Source organism: Lepisosteus platostomus, chromosome 14 (assembly GCF_059453375.1).
Source record: "Lepisosteus platostomus isolate fLepPlt1 chromosome 14, fLepPlt1.hap1, whole genome shotgun sequence".
NCBI classification, from domain to species: domain Eukaryota; kingdom Metazoa; phylum Chordata; class Actinopteri; order Semionotiformes; family Lepisosteidae; genus Lepisosteus; species Lepisosteus platostomus.
In genome coordinates this window covers 40,104,428-40,126,143 of record NC_142624.1, presented here as the reverse complement: position 1 = coordinate 40,126,143, position 21,716 = coordinate 40,104,428, and the positions used below count along the sequence as shown (strand labels likewise).

The following is a 21,716-nucleotide window of genomic DNA, read 5'->3' as shown; positions in this document are numbered from 1 at the left end:
AAAATTACTGGAAAGCTGTCTTGATCAGTGCTTTGCAGAGCTACCATTACTGTCGGTGCAATTGTTTAACAAGGTTTTAATTGAAAAGATAAGTGAATGCACATTTAAAAGTATTGTTAATTTACTTTATAATCACCCCATCCCTCACAGTATTGACAGCGCTTAACTCGAAACAATTTCTACTGCAGAGTTATTATTTTCCATATGTATACAAGGAATTAACAACTACCAGATCTGAAATTATGTAAAATGGGTTCCATGCCACAGCGCATACACAGTCTTTGAAATGTGAGATCAAAAATATAAGGTGAAGCTGAATTACGTGTGGTTTTCCATTTACCATAGGAACATTTAAATGTTTTATAAAAACATTTTGTTTTTAAATGCAGTTCACCACCTACTAAGTATTGTCTAACAATATAGACAACTGGCAATTCCGTGCAAAAATATGGTTTGGATATACTGTACCTCTATTCTAATTATTTAAATGAATATTTATTTACTATAAATATTTATTAAAACTACACAGGATTCAATATAAAAATAAGAAAGATACTTTTTCTGCAACATACAGTGCTTAATGTTCGTAACAAAGTATCCCACAGGAAAACACGGTGATAGATGTCAAGTGCATGTGTTTAAATGATTAGTGTCCTGATACTGTACAGTATGTCCACTACAGACTTTGAAAAACAGTGGGACTCTTCATTTCATTAGGATATTGGCAGCAATGTCGCTCCTTTGCACAGACCAGACCAGAGAATCTCCTGTAGAAATGTGTTCCACCACCAGTAAACAAAAGGTTGTACGAGGCTTGAAGAATCAGCACCCTCACACAGAGTTCAGTCGGTCATGACAAGTGTGCCCGATGCCTGTGTTTGATATTGTGTGATGTTCAGTTTTATCAGTGGCTACAGTTTTTGCTCTGCAAAATGATCCCTCAAGTAGAGTATAACAGTCTTGTTGGTGAGCTCATATACACACATGATTGACCAGGCACAGGCCAATCAGGGTTGCTTCCTGTCAGCTCATACTGTATCTTTGTGTGAGCTTTAGTGATAGTAGATGAATGGGCGAAGAATGCTCTGCTGCCTAATTCTCAGACCACGTTTTCGCTTTTGTTTTTAATTAAACTGTAGCACCACTACAGTGTGATTAATCCCAGAAAACCTGGGGCACCATACGTCCCCTGTTCACTCATCTTTCTTGTGCATTTTGAAGGTAATGAGTGAAAACAGAGGATATCAGTTTGAGTTTTTTGTACGTATATAATTTGATGATGGTGATGTTATCTGGTCAGTCGGATCCGACTCTCGGCGATTCTATAGGCCATCTCTCGCCACGCTTTCCGGTCTTGGACTTTCCCTTTCAGCTGTTCTATGCCTAAGCCAGTGTTCGTTTTGATGGCGTCGAGCCACCGTGTTCTTTGGCGGCCTCGTCTTCTTGTTCTACTGACCCTTCCAAGCATCATTGCTTTCTCCAATGAATCTGATCGCATCACGTGACCAAAATAAGTGAGCCAGAGTCTGGTGATCTTTCCCTCAAGCTAAATTTCTGGCTTGATGCGCTCCAGAACCTCTTTATTGGTGACCCTTGCTGTCCATGGTATCCGTAACAGTCTTCTCCAGCACCATAATTTAGACATGCACTATTTTGGCTTGAATTTCAGAAGTGTTTGATCATACATAAATGTATATTTGATAGACAGAGCAACAGCACAAATTCTGGAAATTACTGATGCAGAAAAAATACTGAACATCATTTTAACTCTTTATTTCTCAAAATGATCTCTTTCAAAGCCTGTCTCATCTGAAGCACAGATTTGAAAGAGGCAATACTGTGTCATAAAGAACTTATTATTTTATGTAACTATGTTTCGTCTGTTATTGAAATGTTTGTTGCACATATAAATGCTTTCAGAATAATTGTATAAAAGCTGCTTACATATGTGGTGCATTAAGAAAGTCTGATGTTGTGTGAGATGTATGGCCATTCTACTTTATAAATTGATGAAGGGATTTAGATTTTACAGAGTGGTATCAATTCAATCCACTGAGCAGTTTAAGTAGCAGTTGGATATACTGATACAAATGTTAAATGAATCCAGATTAACATTAGATGCTCTACCTTCTAAAAACATCATTGCTAATTAGAGAGATGTTAACCTGAAAGCATACCAAAGTTGTTATTATGAACAACAGGAGACTTTTTCCTAAATTATTTTCATTTGGTTGCACACTCAAATATCACAGAGGGTGCCTTTGTAGATGTTTTTAAAGGGAATACAAAATCAATGTACCGTATTTGTTTTTAATTGCAAGGTATTTGTTTTTTTTAACAATGATACAGTCCAAGAGGAATATACTGTATCATAGTGGTTCGGGATGATTTTCCTTTTTCATACTTCTTTCTTCATGAAGGAACAGAAAATCTCACTTTCAGTTGTTTTCAGCAATTCATCGAGTTATTTATTTCCAATATGAAATGAAGCCTTTTCTGAAAGCAACACTTTCTTCTGTGATGTGTGCTGTGAATACCGTTGACACATCTCTTAAAAGAGACATAATTTGTCCCTGGGGTTGAAGCTGTGACTGAGTGACACAGTGGTCTAGCAACATGACTTTTTTACTGGAGGCCAGAGTTCCAATCCAGCTCAAGTTAGAGATTCACGACATCTAGTGATGTGCTTGTTTTTCCTCTTGAGACATCGGTTTCTATTAGCAACGTCACCTCTCGGCATCTGTAAAAAGCAGTCAGGCCACTTGTGCTTGTCAGGTATTTACTGCATTGGGTGCAGGTGAAATGAAACTCGAATGTAAGTCAAAATGAAACTTTCTTTTTCTTAATTGATAACTTAAAGGTTTTTGCCTTGAGGCACACAATATAATGAGTTGCCCACTCTTCTAATTATTTAATATTAAAGTTGAAGGTCTAATGCATAGATGACTACTACAAAGATTTGATTGGGCCTCGTTAGATACAGCAGAAAAGGGCCTTGAGGACTCAGTGGTGACATCAAAACATCATGGTGGATAAATTGTCTGCAGTCAGCCACAGGTAACTGTAACTCTTTATCCAACTTGACAGGGACTGTGCACAGAACATTATTGTATGAGGAGTCAGATAGAATTTACTTAAAGCATATATTATGTTTGAATATGTGCAGTTTAAATATTAAGTTTTTTTCAGTTGTAGTATTGTGTGTAGTACCTGATCTTTTTAGCCTTGCCAGGACCAGATTTTGTGTCCAACTGCCATGGCCACCTGTGTAATTTAAGATCAAATAAAATAGTTAATGGAAAGATAAAATCGTATCTATAATATATTATATTAGATATTGTAAGGATGCTACACTGACCCGAAGAGTGCAGCAGCCACAGAACAGGAGAGTGAACCCACTCGCTGGGCTCTGGGAAGTCAGCAAGCAGGCAGGGGGCGAGACTGAGAGTCCCACACTGAGAGACAAGGCAATGTGGAACTCAGTCTGTGACATAGGGCCAATCCAGGAGGTGTACACAAAATAGCAGGTAGACACAGGAAGTAAAACAGCCAGGGAGAATATGGGAACAAGGTCGTGAGCACACTCGAGGGTCGGTGTACAACAGAGCAAACATAGGAACGAAGCTAGAGACTAAGAGAACAGTGAAGCGCAGTTCGGAATAATCGACAGACTCAAGAGAAGAAACCTGATGACTAAGCACAGGACTGGGGCTGAGGCAGGACCAGATTACCTGATGTTAACAAGGTAAATACCCATTTAATTAGGAGTGGGTGGTACAGATAAATTTCCATATAATTTTCTTACAACACTGATAGGTGTTTCAGCCCATGTGGAAATGTGGCTGGTTGCTGTAAAGACATGGAAATGCAAACCTCCTAATGCACGGGTATTACAGATACATGATACTGTATGTATTGTATATATAAATATCTAAAATTATATCATAACAGAAAAAAAAGTTTGTGGCGTTAAATTGTGACTAAAAACTGCACAACTGCAGTGTGCAAGGTAGGGGATGTCACATTGGGCAGCTTTCATTTTTTCTAGCATAATTGAAAAGGAAGTTCATGCTAAAATATTATTAGGAGGATTGGAATTTGGGCATGATTTCAAAAACCTTAAAGCATTTAAAGAACAAGTTGCTGTGAAATACATGTGATATACAGAGTGTCAACAAGACATTCTTGTTATTTTGAATATTTTTGAATCTCTGACAAGGTAAGCCACTTAAAAATCCAGTATAATTACAGTACATGGCGACTTGACACGATGTAGTACAGGTACAGTACCTACTGCATACCAGGTCACTCGAGAATGTTGTGCTATTCCTAAGGTTTTTTGCTGGAATCTTCCACGACATAGGCCAGTTTTTTGGCTTAGCCGAATCCACCGTTTGGAAGACACAGCTCAGGCCAAGAGGCTAGGTGGTGCTCCTGAGGCAGACCAGATCCCAGCAGTATGTATCAGTACATACTACGTTACAAATATATTAGTAAAATCAAACAAAGAATACAATACAGCACTGAAGTCCCTCCATATTTAAAACAGAGTAAGAGGCTCTAGTCACATGATTTTCTTTTTCCTTTTTTTTAATTTGAGTGAGTTATTTCTGCCCCTGAAGAAACTACTGTATATGAAACTAGAGAACTGTCTAAGAATGAAAGTAAAAGTGAAATGATTTTTTTGTTGCTAAGATGAATGGTATTCACAGTCTTAGTGCATGCAGTCAAAGTTTTAAATTTACCTGGAATAAAAACTGCACAGTGTCTGATGAAAAACGGAAGGGAAATACTGAGAGTCACTAAATGTACTAAACAGGCTCAAGTTCTTCAGTTTGATTTCCAATGTGAAATCCATCAGTGGGCCTAACATAAAGTCAAAATCTAAGCTTTCTTCATAAACAAAAATCTTATTTCCATAATTCATACAGCTGGCTGGCATTTATTGGCACATCAGGTACAATAGGGACATTTCAAGAACATTAACATGTATAGAATCATTTGTCAACAGAGCAACAATGTAAGCAAATCGGGTTGAACTTGCACAGATTTACGGTGCTTGCTGCCAACTGCTAATTACGGTGTGTTCCGTCTGCTTTATGATAGCTTTTTTCATGTGAATTATGAGCAAGGGGTTATGCCATCCGGGTCTTGAATTAGGAACATTTCAAAATTCATGCTAATATGAAAGGGAATGCATCATTTCTTAATAAAAACCAGTGCTGAAGGTTTTTCAAAAACATTACTCTATTAAGTAAAAGCAGGTGAAGATGTTTTTGTTGTATCTTTGCTATCCTTCCTGCCTTTAAAATGTTCCACATCAATGGTACTGTATGTGCCATAACAATATTTTATTGACATTTATATTGATTCTGTTATTTAAGCAGAGAATTGTAGTAGAAAATGGTCTCCTTAATAGATGCAATACAATGCAAGATCATTTACATTTGTATAGTTCCTTTCATACATCAGTGTCTCAAAGGACTTTACCGAGAGAGACACACAACAATTATGAATGACTCAGACACAGCACAGTACAAAGAAAACACTGATACAACATATTTATAAAAATATATGATATGCAGGTCCCTTAAAATAAAATAAATTGGATATATGTGTTGTATTTGTAGCAAAAAAAAGAGAAACAACTATCAGTTACCAAAATTATTTCAGCCATAAATATAAATTTGGCAAATTTATGTCTTACACTGACTTCATATGCCAACAGATCATTGCTAGCTAATACAACTGTAAGCAATGACACTGTTAAACTGAAGTTCCAATTTCTCAGACTGGTCATTAAATCTCAATAACACAATAAACTAATTGAAGGTATAGACAAAATGTACAAAATTGGAATTAAGCTCAAAATCATGAACTTTGTGAAACAACTGTAAGTTGCCATGTTTTTGCCATGAGAGTTTGTGCAAATTAAGATGTGAAGCAGCCCTTTCAGCTCGCTAGTCACTGTAATGACTAATGTAATGCAATGTACTGTATGAATGAATAAGTACAATTTGGGCAGCAGACGTTTCACCTGCATCTACATGCAGAGTTAACGAGTAAGTAGTATGTTTTGGCAAAACCATCTCAAAGTCGAGAACTATTTCTAGATTTTTCTATATTCAATATTTTGAATGTTAAGAGATGTATTCACAAACTTGCTTGTTTAGGGCAGCTTCACATCACATCACAACACATCATGTTTTGTTGACTCGTAGTTCTGAATCATAGATTTTGGCACTGGGCATACCTGGAAATGTAGTCTAATTTGTTATGTAAATTGGTGTTTTTACAATCTACTGTGTACAGTGCATTTTACTTTTATTGTGGTTTGAATAAATAACCTGTACCACAATGATATCCCTCCCTTTCCACACTCTTTCCACCCTGTTAAGCCATCAGGCACCATTGCATTAAATAATTTATGAAAGATGAAAATTGAACTTAAATTAAGAGATTCAAAACTGTGCATGCAACCATTTCATAGAGGCTACTACAGGGGTGAAATATCCCTCTGTTTTCTATCCAGTTACAGACCAGTAGCAGCATTTTGAAGAAAGAGCAGACACCACACAGCATAATGTGAAATACAACTGAACAATCCTTTAGAGTAGTCAATTGCAGTGCATTCTTTGCATCAGAATGACAGAAAGGATCACAGTGAAGATCTGTTTTCTTTAGACGGGGGGTATTTAATAGGTTTTAAACTAGGTTGAATAGTGAATAGCATAGTTTAGGAAAGGTCTTTTGTCTAAAATGCTACCACATTTGAATGATTGATGTTTCCCATAATAGCCAAAAGAAGGTTTGGAAGACAAGTACAGTTGCTTTGTGTGCAGGAGCGTTTCCTCTGTAGAGTGAAAGAGTGCATCCACAAGGTTACATGTTGAAGTGGGAGCTGGGACCTGAAGGGATGACCAAGAGAGAGGCACAATGACCAGGATTCTCCCAAGGGCAGCGGAGGACACAGCCTGCCGGGCTGAGTGGCTTCACTGGGAGAGCATCAGGGGAGGCTAAACAAGGTTTTCATACTTGGTAATGTCCGCTGGTCATATTCATAGGTCTCCAGACAATGGAGTCACAGAACAGCTATTCTTCAAATCTCTGCCCTTTACTTTGTTTCAGTTTAGTGCAGCAGTATGTATACATTCTAACTGAGAAATTTGAAAGAAGATAAACTAAGTTGTGTAGGAAAATGAATTTATGTTTTTAAACATTTTAATAAAAGCACACGTGGAAAGGAAAGTTTAATAGAAAATGATAAGCACAGGTACTATTCATATTTCTTTATACACTTACTGCAGTTTCAGTTTATTTGTTTTATGGTTTGTCTCTGGAAATTAAATACTGTTGTCAAAGAAAATAACTACTTGTCAATACGAATGTGTCAGAGGTAACATGAACTGACCCAATTAAAGTGTTCATTTATACGTGCATATCGAAATGAGGCTAATACATCTTTTTGATGGCTGTCCTGTGAAACAGCAAAACAATCAGGCTTTTAAATGGCTTTAAATAATGGCACCTTTAAAATGTAAATAAAACATTCTTTGTTAAAACCACAAACCCAGTCAGAATGGGATACCAGTGACCTTTAGATAACAGACAGATTATTTAATATTGAGTAAGATATACTACTTATATAATAACTTCACTTTTTATAACACTTAGGCAACCTCTACAATGACTGCGTTGCTATGCAGAGCTCGCTGCCAGAATAATTTAAAAACCGTACCTTGAAGGCATATTTTGGCTGCTATTCCTTCAATAGTATTAAAAACAAGCAATTTGTCTATACCTCCATTTTGCATTTTAGAGCTCTATTATTCTTAAACCTTGGTCGTTATAAAAAGGTAAAAACTACATGAATTGTCTTATACCTTAACAATCTTCACACACAGGGAATTAGTGTCAGTGCTGAAGAGCCATAAGGTAGAACGGATTTTGAGTTACATATGATTCAAATTGTACACTGACATAATGCTGTGTTAAATAGTGTCCCAGACTGAAAATGTCCAGGAAATCATTCTGACTTTCATCCAACCATGATATGGAATTAGCTTGAGTCATCTTCTGAAATATCCTACTCTGTATGAGAACATGCTTAGAAAATGGCCACAGATCAGAATTCCTTTGGCAACGTGATCACTGAGAACTGTGAGTGTTAGAACAGCTGAATAGAAATGTGGGACATTTTGTTAGTGTTGTGTCTATGGCTGCTTAAAGTGATGCACTCTTTATATCTCCAATATCACTACAAGCCAGCAGTATGGCACCTTGACAGATGTACCCATCGATATGCCAGCAGAAATCTACTTTTCTATCTTTATTCACATGAACACAAAAGTCATTTCAGTACCCACAATATTATACGTTTTTAAGCATTTTTGTTGCTGTGCTGCATTTCGTTTCCTTGTTTTATGATGTGAGTCAAACTGTACAATATATTTTTTAAAAGCTATTAAAGTTGTAAATCACCAGTTGACCCATATCTGTAACATATTATTGTGCCTCATAATGATGAATGACGTTCTAATGAAGTTTAGATTTCTGAGCTCAGGACGAAGGTGCTGTGAATATACTCATGATTAAAACCAGCGGAGATGCATAAATAGGAGAAATGTGTTTTTTTTACTGAAGGTCAACAAATTGATCTACAGAAAAGTTTTAGTTCAATGGGACTAAAAACAGACTGAAGTTATATACATGATGTGAAGTTTAGAACAACTGCCCTCTGTGAAAACGCCAAATGGTTAGTAAATATAAAATCTATTTCATAAAACAGTCCTTGATTTTTATTTTCTTTGTGGTTGATTCTAAATGAATTATATTAATATTTGTATATACAGCACTTACATGTGTGATTATAATTTTGCATATCAGCTTTTAATATCCTCCTTCACTTGCTTCTCATTATCTTCCCGTAATAAACTACGTTTCTGAGCGTGAAAAGACACATACTGTAGCTGCACAATTAAATAGCTAATGTAGAAACTTTAACCATGTAAATATATGTTTTAATTCAATAAAAAAATAGAAAACATAACATCGCTACACTTCCTATACCTTTAGAAGGATAAAAAACTGAAATTAATGTCTTTACAGTAGTTCTTTACAAGTATTTTATAATGGAGAATGATCAATTTTCCTATTTTGTAGTGCTAATAGAGGCGTAGTGTAAATTGTGCTTTTTTGAAAATTTCTGCTAGCAAATATTGGGGAATTACTTTCTAAAACAGCATGATGATCACAGCAGTTGCACAACTGCTTTTTGTATGTTGTGTAGTAAATCTCTGTCCCTTGGGGCTTATACAGATGTTTCCAATTGAAAGTTATCAGCTCCCACATTAATAGAATGCACAAACATAATGCAATTATTAAATAGTAAAATAAAAATATACGCATATTGTTATGTATGAAAAGCTTACCAGACCAAAATTTTATACAAGGCATCCTTTATATTTTATTGCAGTTTTTTCTTTTGAATAATCCCAGTAATATTTAAATCGGTATGGGTTTGTTAAAAAGGAGAGTGGGATCTTAAACATCTTGGAAATCAATAACATTTTTCTAATATACTGCACATCAGTGCACTGACTAGCCGCTCTTTTAATCACTTGTAAAGACTCCAGATTTTACAGCCTCAGAGGTTAACGTTTTACTATGCTATTTTTGCTGTCACTTGACCTGTTTTTATATTAAAGATTGGTAGTAGTTATTTTGAGTTCAGACAGATCTGCTGCCTTGACACATTTTCTGTAACGTGAAAAGTAAGTGTTTTTATTGTGCAAACAATCACTTTCACCACCCTTATTATAGTGAGAAAGTATTTGAACCATACATATATATTCTCTTTTATCAGAGATCTTAAGTTACATAACAAAGCAGTGCTGCCAAGTTAAAAGTAGATGAACCAGCTCATTATCATTTTTTATGCTGGGACACTGTGCTACTTCAGAGCCCAAGTTCTGAAAACAGGCCTCTGAAACTATAAATAAAACACCACTGGTATTTCGGCACTAGTCTGTGAATTAGTTATTTATTGTTTATGACAGTCAAACAAGCATATAGGCTTTAACATGCCTTCAGTTCTGCCTGCAGGGTTGAAATGAATAGACAGAAAGGAATTGGCCACAGACTGACACACAGGGCTTTCTTTGAATCATGTGAACTGGGATTCAGATAGCCCCCATCTTGATATGCAGACATTGAGACAAAAAGGATACTGTCTCTGGCTGGTGTGGAGAGTTACCTCAGGCGCTGCCAAAAAATGAATTTCTTATTTTTAGACCTGGGTATCAGTAGATATTGTTCCTCAGAGTACAGATCGCATATTTGTCCTGATGAAGAGGGGCAGGCAGGCTGGTAACCTGTTCAGCTGCAGCTGGTGACCACCTGTGGGGCAAGTCAAATTAGGAAGAAGCCCCACTGTTCTGGCACTAATGCTTTTTTTGTGTGTGGTATTAACTTTTATTCTGCTTTATGGGGGGGAAATGGCGGGGTTGGCAAGGAGGTCCAATTTCATATTCTTTGTTTTTGACACTCCTTTTTATTTTTTTTATTTAAGTCAAAGCTGTAAAGTGGAAAGATTGATGGAAAAGTTCCTGCTTGTTGACCTTTTTAATGCCTAAAGTTTAACAATGTGCATTTCAAATCCCATCCTAATTTCTTAATATATTTCTAGATTTCATTGAGTACTCACTGCACTGATGAAATGTGGAAATCCACTGTTTCTAAAATATTTTGATATGGTGCCTTTGCAGATTTGTAGAAATGAAAAGGAATTCGTTATATTTATTTTTAAAATTAAATGATCTTATGAATTACCTTTTTCATTTCTGTTGCTATCAGATGCTCATGTAATCTGGGCGCTCATGAAACCTTTATACATGTGCAGTCTTTTATTAGGCAAGCATCTCAGAGCTGTTCTCTAATTGAGGAAGATTTTCTCCAGTCCCTGTATCATTGTGAAGAATTCTGCTAGTCCCAGTCAACTGAAACACAATAAAATGAATTTTGTTTTTGAAAACATTGCAAGACAATGTTTTTCAAATAAAGTTGTGCCATCTTAACAACCTTTTTAACAACCTTTTTAACAACTCTTTAAACAACCATTAATTCAACTGAATTCCCCTTAGTCTAATACACTGCTGTACGTATTAAGGTTACTATCAAGACTTGGAGAAAACATTTACCAAAAACCTAAAACAAGTGAAAATGAACGGAGAAAGCTTCAGTGTCTGAGTTGCAGAAACTGGCTTATTATTGGGTGCTAGCTTTGAATCCAGTGTAATGGATTTCTAGTGACTGTAGGCAGACAAAAGTCTGCAGTCAACTGTGAGGAGATTTAGTAAGAAAGGATTCAAATGAAACAATCTTTTCTGTTATATAATAAAATCTCAGTTCTGATTTTCCAATTAATTAGATGGCAATATTTGAGCTAAGGTAGAAAACATTGTCCAAAGGTTGCACTTAAAGTATTACTTAACTTGAATCCATCATTCAAGTTGAAAAGTTATCATTTCAATTTGTCAATGTCTATCAATACTGATTGAAGTTAAAGTATTCTTGTAGTGTAAGTTAAATAATTCTAGTTACAGTATACTCATTGTGTAGTGCTCATGGTTTTGTTTAAACCAGGTTTGACAACTCTGTTACACCACATTGGTACATTGTTTAAAGATGTCCATACTAATGTACACACAACAAAAAAACTGTTTTGATGTTAAGTTTGATTTAATGCAAATGGATTTAAAAAAATGTACTTTCATTGGCATAGGAACAAATATTTTTTTAAATATTTTAAAATCACCAAAAAATAAAAAATACTTTTGAGAGAAGTTTTTCACTTTCTTTTATTTAGATTCTTGGAGAGATGTTATACTTCACATTAAAATTTGACATTTGTTTGTAAAGGAAAAAAAGAATAATGATCATTTAATTGAGTCTTTTAGGTTAAGTCTGTAGACAGATTTAAAGTCATAAATCTTCATAAATCATCAATGTACTTCACCTGTAAAATGTTTGTTCTTATTATACAGCAAAATAAACTTTAATTTACCATGTGCACATTTTCTGAACAGCCCTGAATGGAATATCCAAGAAATTAAAAGTAAATACCAAACCAAAAGCGTCACTGAAGGGCAATCCAGAACTAGCTTTTGTTTGAAAATCTCGGGACCATGTCTACTTTCCGAAATTATCTAATTTGGCCTTTATGAGTGATTCTAGCCTGAAGGTCTTTCCAAACGAACAAGAGATGTTCTTGTTAGCAAGTGAAACCCTGAAAGAGAGGATAGAAGCCAGATATAAATCATAATTTAAGAGCACAAAAATTCACTTATGGGTCATGGCTAAGTAATTCATTTCTCCGAAAGGCGGGGCTGCCTTGTTCCAGTGTTACAGCTTCAAGAATGCGGCAGGCTTGTGACTTCTGAGGTCAGGAGGGAATGACATCACTGAATTTGCACGCATTACAATTCTGACATAGTGGCACCTTGTTTTTAATTCTTTCTCCCTCTCCTCTGAGAGTCTGAATTGTGCTCTGTTCTCTGTTCTTTCAAAGAATACCTTTTTCTCTTTCTATTCCACCAGCTGCTTTATGAAGTGGAGAAAATGCCACTCTATCTAATGATGAATGATACTTGACCCTGGACCTGCTTCTCTGAATTTCATGGAATGCTAAATTAACATGAGAGACCTCAGCCATGGGATTTCTATTATTCATGCAGTAAAAATGGGGACAAGTTATGCAATCTAATTTTTAAACCATCAAGGTAGATAGGCTAAATGAAGATTAAATGCATTTTGAACTCAAAGATTAGCAGTGTATATTGAAAATGTTTATTGAAATGAGGTTATAACTACTTTTTTCAGGGGAACTGTGCTCAATGAGCATTCCAAAACGGCAGGTTGCCCAACTGGGCCTTTGTTTGGGAGTTGAATATGATTAATTATACGAAGCAACAGTTATCGCTGGATTAACAATTAGTAGGACCTGTCAAGTATCAGTCTTAGATCGCAAACTAATTGAACGGCTGGTTGCTCATTGTATCATGGAGCAGGGCTGAAGCAGTGAGACAAATCTCCTTGCTTTCATCTATTTTACTTCCCTAATATTTAGCTCTAAAAAATATTCAAGAAAATATTGGCATTTTCTTTAAATATTAATTTAATCATATAATAACTGTTATATAAATAATAAAGTTATATACTCATATTCTAGGGCCTTGATAATGCACAGAAGTGCTGGAAATATGTGTAATGTGAGCTAAATCATACCTTTGCATTTTCTTTAGAAAAAAAATTTCAAGCTACAGTATTTAGCTCTAATCTCTAGTGAAACTGTGATGAAAGGAAATGTAATTTCAGTTGTTCAAAATTTACTTTTCGTTGTCCAGTGAACTCTTTAATGTTTTTATTGCAGTTTTAGTTCTGCATGTTCAGGTATCAAGGAAATGGAAATTGTAATACTTGAGTAGTAGTACAGATAATTCTTTGCGTTTTACAAATGAAGATTCAATTTTTTATCAAAACTTTTACAGTTGAAATAATAACAATCTATCTTAAATACATAAGTAAAATGAACTGTCTGCACAGACCACCTGCACACAATAACATTTTAAGCAATATTTTATAAGTTTACTGTAAAGGCGACACTTTTATGGACCAATGGTGTAGAACATTGTCCACACATCCAGTACATACACATACGGTATGTACAAGGGAAGCACCGTGTAGTGTCCTGGAATGTCTCCTATTCCTGCAGTATACAGTCCAGAACTTAATCTCAGTACATCAGAATTAATTGTGACAGAATCTGAGAAGTACATGCATCAGTATATCAACTATCACAGTTCACTAAAGGCTTTTTCTGACTCGCTGAAAACATGATCAGGCTTGAATCAGATGTGCTTGGTGTGGTTTGCATTCACATGAAGATGATGATCTTGTCATGTCTCCTGTGACAGTTTTACAGGCCATGGATTTCAGAGGCGAGTTAGTTTTAGGAGTTGTCTAGGTTATCAGTGATAGATGCTAGATGCAAGCCAGTGTCTTGCTGTTCTGTAGTATGGGAACCTGATGCCCACAGTAATGGTGTAGCTGCATCTTTGCTTTGAAAGCCGCATCAGGAAGGATTAGCATGGGAAGGATACCAGCTGTAGACAGTGATGGGCCATTATGAAAAGTTTGGTAGGAGGCTGGGAGGAAAGTGATTTGATCAAGAAGAAACTCAATTGTTTGTAAAGGGGAAACACAGGAGGAGCAGTGTCATGGTGAGCAGGACATATCAAAATATTTGACAGACTTCACTGGTGTGAAAACCGCTCTTTCTTTGAAAACGACAGCAGTGCTGCGTTGGGCCCCTGTTTGGTGCTGCGTGTTCAAAGCTGGCTCTTTAGGATGAAGTCAGTCCACATAAATACCATGTAATGAAATTAAGGGATATTCGTAAAGTATTTTCAGTCAAACTGACTGAAGCATTTTGATGCAGACAAATAAAATTCTTTCCAGAATGCCATTTTATTTCCATTACTTGTAACATTTTTTTGAGAGATTAACTCAGGACAGCGTTTTCAAAGGAACAAAGAAAAAAGGAACAACCATAGCACAGTTTTCAGTGAAAGATGCCTTTCTCTACTGTGTGTACTTTTTTCCCCTTTGGAATTCCTTTTACTTCCTGATTATAAAAAATCTGGAGGCATAGCATGTTGTATGTGTGGATCTTACCATCTCAGTTTTACAAACTGGGGGGCTATTTTAAAGTTAAGGATATATTATTGGATTAAGGGAATGTCTTATGATGTGAATTACTGCAGTTGATGTTGAAAATGCAGAAATGATGCTGCCTTTGGAGAAAGCAATGAAACTGATGATATCATCTTCACATGACCAACAAGTTTCATGTCCTTTACAGAAAAGTACTGTCTAGAAAGCTGTGGGCAGTGTCATTCGGATTTAATTTTTTAGGACAGATGTGACTAAATAGGTCATGCTTTTGCTTTTGAAATATTATCTTTTTAAAAAATGATACGTTTTGTAACATCATGAATATATGTCGTCACTTCTTTGAAAATGTTTAGCAGAAATTTGAAGCAAATCATTTCAAACCAAAGGAAATGTTAATGACAAACTGTAAAGGCAAGTTTATTCAAATATCAAATCTTCCTCCAGCCAAACTCCAATCTCCCTTATGTGAAACCAGTTTCTAGTTTCTAATATGTTGTGCTCTAAAGTAGGGTAGCCATTAATGCAGTTGAAAGAAGCTTGAGATAACAACATTAAACAAGAGCAAACTGAAGAAACCTGGGTTGAATGTGATAGTAGTCTCATCTAAAATCTAAGATGGTAATAAACAAAGAAATTCCATACTTCAGAAAAGATGCAAATCACCATACATACAGTATACAGTATTTTAAAAAGATTCTTCTTTCTCTGTCAGATATGAAAAACCCCTGTTGACCCTTTGGGACTTTCTTTATGGGAATGCTCATGCATTTTAATATCTGGGAATGTAAACAATCTCCTCAGTACCACATTTAAATTTACCTAGCAATACCTTGTTTCTAAGACGCCTAAACAGAACAGTTTTTTATGAACAATCCTTAAAAACAAAAAAAATCTGAATATTTTGTCTGTCAATAACTTGTTGATTTCCAGTCAGTAAAATGCACATTTAAACCCTATTTAGCACACTTATTTATGACTTAATAACTGTTTTCTGTATTACTATCTTAGAAATTGTGGTCATATTTTAAAATGAATTAGTTTCATTGTTTTCTTTGGGTCTTAAGAAATGTAAGATAAAAAGAAGACATTCCATTTCCTATTACATCCATCACATGTATTAAAATGCTTATTTTTTAATGAACATTTTAACCTTCAAAAAATAGTTCGCCTTTTGTCCAAATAGGGTACTTGTGCCCACTTTGTGTCTTATCTTCCCAAAAATTTGAACACTTGTTTTGCAAAACCTATGCACACCAACAGGGGTCTGTCTAATATAGCAGCATTGCAAAAGCTTTCTTGGGAGAGAAACACATAATAGTTCAAACACTGTTTTACTGAAATGGTTGATTGCTGTCCCCAGTGTGGCCTGTTCTTCTGCCTGCACACAAAGCCTACGCTATCAGAGCAAAGCAATGTGCACTACTGGTGGAGTAGCTGCACATCAGATGATTGTGCTCTGAAGCACAGAACTGCATTATTTACTTCAGTTATGAAATATGGTGGTAAAAGAAAATATAAAAAAATATTACTAAAGCGTCTCAACTGTAGAATGACTCACAGGTGAACAGTTTGTTCTAGTATGGAAAAGACCTCTGTCTGCTGTCATGAGTCCTAGATGAATTTTGTCATGTTTGATGTCTTTGATAACATGTGTTTCATTCACATGTCTCTCCTTACAGCAAAGCAACGTATATAAAAACATTTGAAGCATTTCAGATTAAACCAGTGTTTGAATCTTTTAGTTAATCTCATGCTTTTATTCAATGAAGTTTATTTTTTCTCGTTTTTGTGTCTTGTATAAGTGTTTGTCACTACAATCTAACAAAAAGCCATAATTATCCATTATTTCCCGTACATGCAAGGATAACATGTGTAAAGTAATAGCTCATTTTCAATAGCCATGTTTAGCATATGCCTCATGTTGGCTCTGCAAGGCCTCAAGGCCTGTCTCTTGAGCCGGCTGTGCCTCGCACCACCCCCCTTAGCCTCTAAAACTAATAGCTTTGAATCACTTTCTGCCCTGACGATAATTTCTTTACTGGTGCATTATGGGAATTAATGTACCTGACATCCTATGTCAATGGCAGGAGCTCTTTGTGTCTCTTTTATATTTAGTTAGGCACATTCCTACAGATGGCATTCTATTGAAAAATGTTCCCCTTCCTGAAAAAAAACACACTGCGCTAAACCTCTAGGTGCAGAAGGCTGTTAACGGTTGCTGATGATAGTAGGCAAACATTAACATAATAATTAGTGTCTTGTAATTGTTTCATTAAAACCAGTTGTTCCATTTCTCCTCGTGTTTTCCCAGAAGAGAAGCTGAATTTGGACGACAGCCAGTGGGAGGACATCCACGTTGTCACCGGAGCGCTCAAGATGTTTTTCCGAGAGCTGCCAGAGCCTCTGTTCCCATACCGCTTCTTTGAGCCGTTTGTGGAGGCAATAAGTAAGTATGCCTCCTTTTCATTCCAGCAGCTTTCCTTCTGAGGCAGCCTAGAAAGGAGGCAACAGTGAGGGAAGGACACAGGCCTCTGTCTCCACCATTTATTCTGTGAAGCGCAAGCCTGCAGACTGTAGGAATGTATTTAGAAGGGTTTCTTGTGAAGCAAAAGGGCAGTGGTTTCGAACTGAATAAGGTGTGGATTTTTTCAGGCCCTGCTGCAGGTGGTTGTGCTGTAGCCTTGTGCATTTTCTTTAATGGCGTTATTCTGCTGGAGCATGTGGTAACTGTCGCGGCACGTGAACTCCCTGACCACTGGTCCCCCAGCTGTGACGAGCAGACCCAGCACAGACAGACAGGCTGCAGTGGTGCTGAGCAGATGTTATATTCCACAGCCCATCCATCACTCTTCTGACTTGCGGCCTACTGGCTTATAAGGCTACAGATCCCGTTGGGTTATTGTTGTTGGTACTGTATCTGCTAATTCGGTGTGTAGTGATTTATTGCAAGATAAGGAGCAGGATACAGTAATGCTATTTCTACAACTACTGCTACTTTACTGCCACTGCTATAGCACTTACTGCTACTTCCACTGCTCTTATACTAATAATTATAATCATACTTTCTGAAAAGTGTTTGTCGTGAATGCAATTTCATACATTTTGACATACATATAACAAGGAAATACTCTGTAAAAGGAAATGTCACTGTAATTTTACTTTTAATTTTTGTCTTTGAATTTACATGATAAAGCTATATAATTTCATAATATTATACACATTATTCTTTAGATGTGAGTATTTTAAAATATTTCAAATTATATTATTTAGATTATTTGTTGTTTAGCATGTATTTTGTAAGGGATTTTTTTAAAATATAGCTTTTAGACAAGTTTTAAAAAAGCATTTGATCTCTGCTTTATAACTGCTTTAAGCTCGTCACTGTTTTCCACCTTAAAAGCCTTGCTGCTTCACATAAAGTCCATTAGGAGGCATACTATTCATTGACAGTGTGAGAGAACAAATGCCAATTACTTTCCTATATGAAGTAGATGTTACATGCACTTTTTACACAAGATAAGTTGGGCTATAATAGAATATTTTATCTGTTCTAAGAATGCAGAGTACATTTTTCATAGATAATAATCGCACATTCACACCATGTCTAATCAAGATAAAATATTTCAGATACACTGTAGATAATTTTCAGAAATTCCCATTATCTTAATTTTACTGCACCTTAAGTAAAAAATTATAGATCACTCAACATTTTAGTCTCATTTTTAAGGATTTGTTTTTACACCCCCTTATCTCCACAAACTCAAACTTCAATACATAAATTGAATACTGTGAAACTGCTTGCATTGATTTATTTGGGGATTTAGACTAAGAGGTACACTACACAATTTAGGAATTACGATTACAAATGCGGAGAAACATTATTTTCTGAAAAGAGGTTCTTGATTTGTTTACTGAATATGTTGAAAATCCCTTCAAAGACAGTGATTGATAGTTGTGTGTTGCAATTAGCTCTCTGAACAGCATCTATAAATCAGCATTCTGAAGCACGCCATGTTTACTATGTTTGCGCAGTTTGGAAATTATGACAGTAATTTATTTGTACAGTATAATTTCAAATCACCGTCTGCAATATAAGCTTAAAAAATATGAACTTTTTTTAACCAAGTTAGCATTCCAACTTTCCAGCCTTCAGCTCATATTTTGTCTGATTTTCTTTTCGAAGATACACTGTGCCACAGACAGTGTTTTCCATCATAGATCGCATAATCACAAGTACTTTTCAGTCCAAAACTTTTACAGTGTGGTTTAGTGTATTTAGCCACACAAGTAATGCTAGGACATTTGCTTTTTGAACTCAATGCATTTTAAATTAGCAGTTACAGAAGTCTAGTCTGACAGCAGCATTACTACCTTGTAGCCAGATCTTGTCAGATCTCAGAAGCTGGGTAAGACTGAGCCACATGAGTCCTGGGATGGGAGAAAAGCAACTTGCTGTGTAAGTGAAGTTGGTGGACGAGGAGATAGGAGTTTTCTACCTGGTTCTGAATTTCTAAAACAAATGGCACAGTATGGAGACACTGTGCTGTAATTAGATTACTAATTACTTGATCATTACAATAACCCTGGTGTCAAGGCTAAATTCCACTCTGGGCTTGCACAGTCTGACCTCCTACTTAATTTCCACCTGACGGAGTAATTTCTCACTTTTTCACCTAATGGGTGCATATAATAAAATGGAATATATGATATTATTATTATACTGTATAATACAAATATAAAAAGGGCATGCAGCTGAGTTTTAGTCCATTTAACATTATGTCCTGTCCCAATAGTAATAGAAATAAACAAAACTAAAAATCAGTCCCAAGAATGGGGAACACAGCTAAATCATGAACTGCATTTCTATTAAATATATAAATTGTATTTACATTTCCTGAATTTCAACGTTAAGGTCAGAGTGTGAATGCAGAATGTGCTAAATTTCTAAAACCGCAGAAACACTTTTAAATAACCATAAACATCTGCCCAATTGACAACTTGCCCTGTGGTTGAAAGGACTGGCTGTGTTTAAACTGCCCTTCTCCTGCAGCATGAACCGATACCTACAATAGATTAATCTGGGTGGGCACAGACACATCCCTGCTACTCATAGCGTGTTTGATATGATGGTAGACACTACAGCTGCTGTCACTCCCTTCTTGTCAGAAACTTGAGAACGAGAGAAGGCCATTCAGACCATCTAGCCCATTTTTAGGTTAGTAATTAATCCTAGGATCTCATCAAGGAATTTCATGAAACATGTCAGGGTATCAGCTTCTAAAACACGACTGTGTAACTTGTTCCATACCTCCATAACCCTTTGGGTAATGGAGTGCTTCCTGTTCTTGGTTTTAAATGTACTTCCAGTCTTAGTAGTTGTTGCTGGTGCCCCCGGTTCATGTTTTACTTTTTATTCTGAAGAAATACACTGGTTTGACTTTTTTGTGCCTTTGTGGATTTGTATCAGGTGCCCTACTAGTCTGTTCAAGGCAAAAATGTTTCAATTCCTTCAGCTAGTCAATGTAGGATGTTGCCTTAAACTCTGGAATGTATCTGGATCCATCTGGAATCCAGAAATGCAATATCTATAACATGTTGACCAAAATTGCACATAGTATTCTAAACGAGGCCTTAGTGCCTTATACAATTTTAACATCCAGTTTTTTAAATATTCTACACTTTCACTATATACTGTATCTTAACATTTTGTTTGATTTTTAAATTTTTTTGCTAAATTTTCTAGATTATATTACATTATCTATTTAAACTGTAAATAAAGGATATATTTCTATCACCTCAAGATGGTAAAAAGGTACTGTATCTTGTCAAAGGCTTAAGCCAGCTCTGTGGTTTTTGGGGTTGATATGTTTTGAAGTTCTATGGTGGGAATTTTGGTACAGCACTTTAAAACTATTTGACCTTCATTGCATGAAGACAGACAATCCTCAAGTTTCCTAGAAACATTTGTTCAAATGGCAATCAGGTCTATTTTTGTTTATTTATTCATTAGTACAGTGAATCTCATATAAGACACAAAAAGCTTTGATTAGGTGTGGGTTCATACACAGTTTCTAATGTTGCTAAATTCAGCCAGACAGTTTAAAGTGATGAGTTACAAAACCACATTCATTGCTTTGTTATACCTACAGGGGATGTAATTTATCTTTAAAAGCAGCAGTATCACATGGTGTGCCATTTCTCTTTTACTTAAGATGAAAAACGAGCAATACTAATTTATGTATGTGCTAATTAAGTGATGATAAGGCTACTTTTACTATGGGTAGGAATTCTTTTTAACTTTTTGCATGTTGTCACATTAAGAAAGCACGGCTGATGTGTGTTTGTGTTCTGAAAGAAGATCTTGAAAGGACCACGCGCACATTTTCTCGCGAAGTATTCCGGATTGGAAAGGTTTGACATTTGTGCTTTGACAAGTAAGGGGCACAGAGGTGTGGTGGTCAGCACAGTGGCCGCACAGCTCACTCTTCCTGCGTTCAGTCCCTGGCTGTTTGCATATTCTCCCCCGTGGGGTTTGTCTGGCTGCTCCAGTTTGCTCTCACCCCCCACTGACATGCTGGCTAGGCTTGATTGGCTAGTCTGGACTGTCCCTTTCTCTCCCGGCAGCAGACCGGTGTCCCATCCAAGGGGAAGAGCAGTCATGTGTTCCCGGTGCTGCCTTGCTCACTGTTTACCACAGACTCCTCCAGGACAAGTGACTTTCTGAATGGATGGGTTTGACAGGGCTCATTGTCTTTTCATTTCTCCCTTAAATCTCATCCAATTACAATTTAAACATCTTAGTAATACCATGGATTTCTGAAACAGGGACATCCAATTATATGGCTTTTCTGCAGACACAAGTCTGGTTAGCCATAGCACACATACTGTACATTGCCATTGTTCTGCTGACTCCATTGACAGTTGACAGCCAGCATTGTTTTAGAAGCTGGTTTCAGACTTGCACTTGTAGCCCTTATAGATGG

At 36.2% G+C, this 21,716-nt stretch overlaps 1 protein-coding gene across 2 annotated transcripts in view; it reads left to right on the top strand.

Moving 5' to 3' along the window:
• arhgap15 (Rho GTPase activating protein 15) overlaps positions 1–21,716 on the top strand; it is a 193,125-nt gene that overhangs the window by 127,278 nt on the left and 44,131 nt on the right. For both annotated transcript variants that reach the window (XM_088606279.1, XM_088606280.1), the window contains exon 12: positions 17,045–17,179. In XM_088606279.1, the coding sequence (XP_088462405.1) occupies positions 17,045–17,179 (135 nt within the window). The remainder of the gene's footprint in view (positions 1–17,044; positions 17,180–21,716) is intronic.